The 4,899-nt window shown below is 35.9% G+C and overlaps 1 protein-coding gene across 1 annotated transcript; it reads left to right on the top strand.

The window, feature by feature from the left end:
* Positions 1-319: 319 nt before the first annotated feature.
* LOC123694541 lies at positions 320-3,577 on the top strand. Its single transcript, XM_045640004.1, has 3 exons — positions 320-528; positions 2,458-3,021; positions 3,398-3,577. Exons 1-3 carry the CDS (start codon positions 382-384, stop codon positions 3,575-3,577), a joined length of 891 nt encoding a protein of 296 aa, XP_045495960.1. The 5' UTR covers positions 320-381.
* The last annotated feature ends 1,322 nt before the right edge of the window (positions 3,578-4,899 follow it).

Genomic DNA, 4,899 nt, shown 5'->3' with positions numbered 1-4,899 from the left:
TCTACGACCTTAACTATAGAGAGCTGGTGCGAGAATGACGAGTTCACTTGTGAATTGCTTATATACCCGAGATATCCTCCTGCCTGGTGGTCCGGTGGTGGTCCGATACCGTATAACCATTAAATTAATATCCCTTTGTTTCATCAATTACGTATTGTTCATGTTGATACGTTCCTTCTTGGATGTCCACGGTGTTATCATATTGAGTTCACTGGAATTCGCATAATGATCCTGTTTCTTAGGTATTTGCCTTGTTTTGTTATTTATTTTAAAATTAAGTGTGGCCTTTTGCTTTGCTTTACTTGCATGGTAACAAAAGCCATACATTTAGAAATCGTGTCGGAGCTCACAAGCTCCGCATTTTTATCAGCCCTACGCCGAATGGCTGCTAGAAGAGGAACACCTAAACATATTTACAGCGACAACGGTACAAATTTCGTAAAAGCTAACCGCATCATGTCAGAAGAATACGAACAGCTGCAATCTATATTCAACAACAGTTTCTACAGAGAAATAACAGATATGAAAATTGAGTGGCATTTTAACGCACCAGCCTGGCCTACAGCTGGAGGTTTGTGGGAAAGAGCAGTACGTAGTGTCAAGTATCATTTGAAGAGAGTAATCGGTGATCAAAAATTAACATTTGAGGAGTACAGCACGCTTTTAGCTCGTATTGAATCGTGTTTAAATTCTCGTCCACTTTGCGCGTTAACTGAGAGTGTGGAAGACATAGATTGCCTTACACCAGCGCACTTTCTTCATGGGCGAGCTGGTACTACGGTCATTGAAACAGCAGAAGACGCTAGAACGAGATGGCAACTGGTAACAAAACTTTCTAATGATATCTGGAAAAGATGGAAGTCAGAATACCTCATTCAATTATCGGCAAGAGCAAAATGGCATAAACAACAAAATAACATTAAAATTGATGATATAGTGATAATTCATGACGATAATTTACCAGCAGGAAAATGGGCTATGGGAAGAGTGGTCGAGTTACATCCAGGTGGCGATGGGTTAGTTAGAGTAGTAACGCTAAAAACAAAAAATGGGTTAATAAAAAGACCCTGCAATAAAATATCACTTTTACCGGTAAGCTCGGAAAAACAAATAACAGAAGACAAAGATCAACATCAACAAATTAAAAACAGCTCACGGAAAGGTTCACAAAGTTTCCTATCCCTAACAATTTCATTTTTATTATTTTTAAATATCTTAACTACGGCAAGTGCAAATTATACAACATCAGCATTTAAAAATAATCAGTCACTATATTTCGATTATGTGGCTGATACGCAAATAATTCAAGATGAGTGGACCATGGTAGCGTATTACAACATGTCACCCTACTGGGAAGGTGTAGAAGCATCCGAAAAAGTTTACAAAATATCTGCAAAAATCATGTGATAGTATGGAGAATAATGCACGATGTCATATGATTCTAACACAATTACATCATGAACAGGTGGAGTTATTATATTACAACGACGTCTTGCTGAATCAGGCACGTGAGCCAGGCGCACGCGACAGGCACGCGAGACAGCGGCGCGGCCTTATCAATGGTGTGGGTTATGTGGCAAACACTCTATTCGGCGTATTGGACGAGCGATTTGCGGAACATTATAGAATGGACATAGAATTAATACACGCAAACAATAGACATGTACATGAATTATTAAAAAATCAGACATCTGTAATTGAAGCACAATATAACCTTTTGCAACGGACCGAAGACCTTATAGCCAAGCAACATAAAACAATTAACAGACGATGAGACTATTTTGTGAAGAAAGTGTTAGTGATAGTGTTAGTGTGTGCTTAGGGACTCTAAGAATTTAAAATTTCACTTTTAGATTTAATTAACATGCATTTAGGATTTTAAGTCTTTATATTTGACTCTAAGAATTTAACATTCCATTTTTAGATCTAACTTATATACATTTAGGATTTTAAGATTTCATATTTTACACTTTACTTTAGATTATGCAAACATGAATAATTAGTAACATATTTAATATCTCTTATCATTGAATCATTTAAATCTTTGTATCATTTTTAACATTTTCATCTCACACTCATCTTTGTCGCCCGGGAGCATGTTCGGTGCAATGACCACCGAACAGCCTAGTCAGCAATACTAGGTATCGCGGGCGGCGTTTAACATAAATTTAAGTCAGTCCACAATCAACAATCCACAAAATAACATATTACCGTCGCGACGCGTAACATTAACATTAAACATATAACATAATTATAACATTTATTTAACATAATAATTAACATATATTATAATAATTAACAATAACAGTAACAATTAAGTAACAAGTAAAAGTGTTATAGCAGTGATTTTAGCAATAAATTAATTAGTGCATTTTTAGTTTGATTTTATAACAAATCCCTCCAACACTAGCCACGCAGCCCACCACTGGGTCTATCGCCCTACATTTTGATATGAAAATTGAGTGGCATTTTAACGCACCAGCCTGGCCTACAGCTGGAGGTTTGTGGGAAAGAGCAGTACGTAGTGTCAAGTATCATTTGAAGAGAGTAATCGGTGATCAAAAATTAACATTTGAGGAGTACAGCACACTTTTAGCTCGTATAGAATCGTGTTTAAATTCTCGTCCGCTTTGCGCGCTAACTGAGAGTGTGGAAGACATAGATTGCCTTACACCAGCGCACTTTCTTCATGGGCGAGCTGGTACTACGGTCATCGAAACAGCAGAAGACGCTAGAACGAGATGGCAACTGGTAACAAAACTTTCTAATGATATCTGGAAAAGATGGAAGTCAGAATACCTCATTCAATTATCAGCAAGAGCAAAGTGGCAAAAACAACAAAATAACATACAAATTGATGATATAGTGATAATTCATGACGATAATTTACCAGCAGGAAAATGGGCTATGGGAAGAGTGGTCGAGTTACATCCAGGTGGCGATGGGTTAGTTAGAGTAGTAACGCTAAAAACAAAAAATGGGTTAATAAAAAGACCCTGCAATAAAATATCACTTTTACCGGTAAGTTCGGAAAAACAAATAACAGAAGACAAAGATCAACATCAACAAATTTAAAAACAGCTCACGAAAAGGTTCACAAAGTTTCCTATCCCTAACAATTTCATTTTTATTATTTTTAAATATCTTAACTGCCGCAAGTGCAAATTATACAACATCAGCATTTAAAAATAATCAGTCACTATATTTCGATTCTGTGGCTGATACGCAAATAATTTAAGATAAATGGACCATGGTAGCGTATTACAACAAGTCACCCTACTGGGAAGGTGTGGAAGCATCCGAAAAGTTTACAAAGTACCATTTACAAAAATCATGTGATAGTATGGACAATAATGCACGATGTCATATAAATCTAGCACAATTACATCATGAACAGGTGGAGTTATTGTATTACAACGACGTCTTGCTGAATCAGGCACGTGAGCCAGGCGCACGCAACAGGCACGCGAGACAGCGGCGCGGCCTTATCAATGGTGTGGGTTATGTTGCAAACACTCTATTCGGCGTATTGGACGAGCGATTCGCGGAACAATATAATAGAATGGACATAGAATAAATACACGCAAACAATAGACATGTACATGAATTATTAAAAAATCAGACATCTGTAATTGAAGCACAATATAACCCTTTGCAACGGACCGAAGACCTTATAGCCAAGCAACATGAAACAATAAACAGACGATGAAACTATTTTGTGAAGAAAGTGTTAGTGATAGTGTTAGTGTGTGCTTAGGGACTCTAAGAATTTAAAATTTCACTTTTAGATTTAATTAACATGCATTTAGGATTTTAAGTCTTTATATTTGACTCTAAGAATTTAACATTCCATTTTTAGATCTAACTTATATACATTTAGGATTTTAAGATTTCATATTTTACACTTTACTTTAGATTAAGCAAACACGAATAATTAGTAACATATTTAAAATCTCTTATCATTGAATCATTTAAATCTTTGTATCATTTTTAACATTTTCATCTCACACTCATCTTTGTCGCCCGGGAGCATGTTCGGTGCAATGACCACCGAACACCCTAGTCAGCAATACTAGGTATCGCGGGCGGCGTTTAACATAAATTTAAGTCAGTCCACAATCAACAGTCCACAAAATAACATATAACCGTCGCGACGCGTAACATTAACATTAAACATATAACATAATTATTATAACATTTCTTTAAGAGAATAATTAACATATTATAGTATAACAATTAACAATTAAGTAACAAGTGAAAGTGTAATAGCAGTGATTTTAGTAATAAATTAATTAGTGTACTTTTTAGTTTGATTTTGTAACAAATCCCTCCAACACTAGCCACGCAGCCCACCACTGGGTCTATCGCCCTACAGGGGTGAAATAGGGAGTGGAAATTATGAGGAACCGCTGTCACACGATAGCAGGTGCACGCGAACATACCCTGGTAAAAAAAGCTTATTTATAACATGTTCACTATAATAATATAGATATGTGTTATATTATATTGGAGTCATTTCATATTTCAGGAACTTGCTAAGGCAAGTAGTAAGTAGTTAGGTGGTAAATGGTTAAACTATGTCTTGACGATTCAAAGGTCTTCTAAGACAAGTCTAATTGAATAAATAAATGTTTGAGTTTGAGTACATCGCCTATTTTATACTAAAAGGTTCTTATAGAGCCGAATCATTTGTATGAAATACAGAACAATGATCGTAAAAATATTTCATTACGGGTTTTCGTATTGAATTTCATTGTAAGTTAAAACGTGACGACTGAAAATGGCCAAATTACAAGGGTCTAACGCCATAGCCCATTATGGCGATCGTTCGAACTAAAAACCGAAACATTAACAACCAAATTGTAATTAATTTGCGAGAACATTTGTTACGGCTAATGA

This window comes from Colias croceus, chromosome 9, assembly GCF_905220415.1.
Source record: "Colias croceus chromosome 9, ilColCroc2.1".
NCBI lineage: Eukaryota > Metazoa > Arthropoda > Insecta > Lepidoptera > Pieridae > Colias > Colias croceus.
This window is presented reverse-complemented; position numbering and strand designations above follow the sequence as displayed.

Bases quoted from the DNA above. Each gene is read 5' to 3' on its own strand.
- LOC123694541 (XM_045640004.1), top strand. From the start codon at position 382: ATGGCTGCTAGAAGAGGAACACCTAAACATATTTACAGCGACAACGGT. The intron at 529-2,457 runs ATTGAGTGGCAT...TTTGATATGAAA, and splicing joins GAGAAATAACAGATATGAAA to ATTGAGTGGCATTTTAACGC. The intron at 3,022-3,397 runs GTAAGTTCGGAA...CATCATGAACAG, and splicing joins ATAAAATATCACTTTTACCG to GTGGAGTTATTGTATTACAA.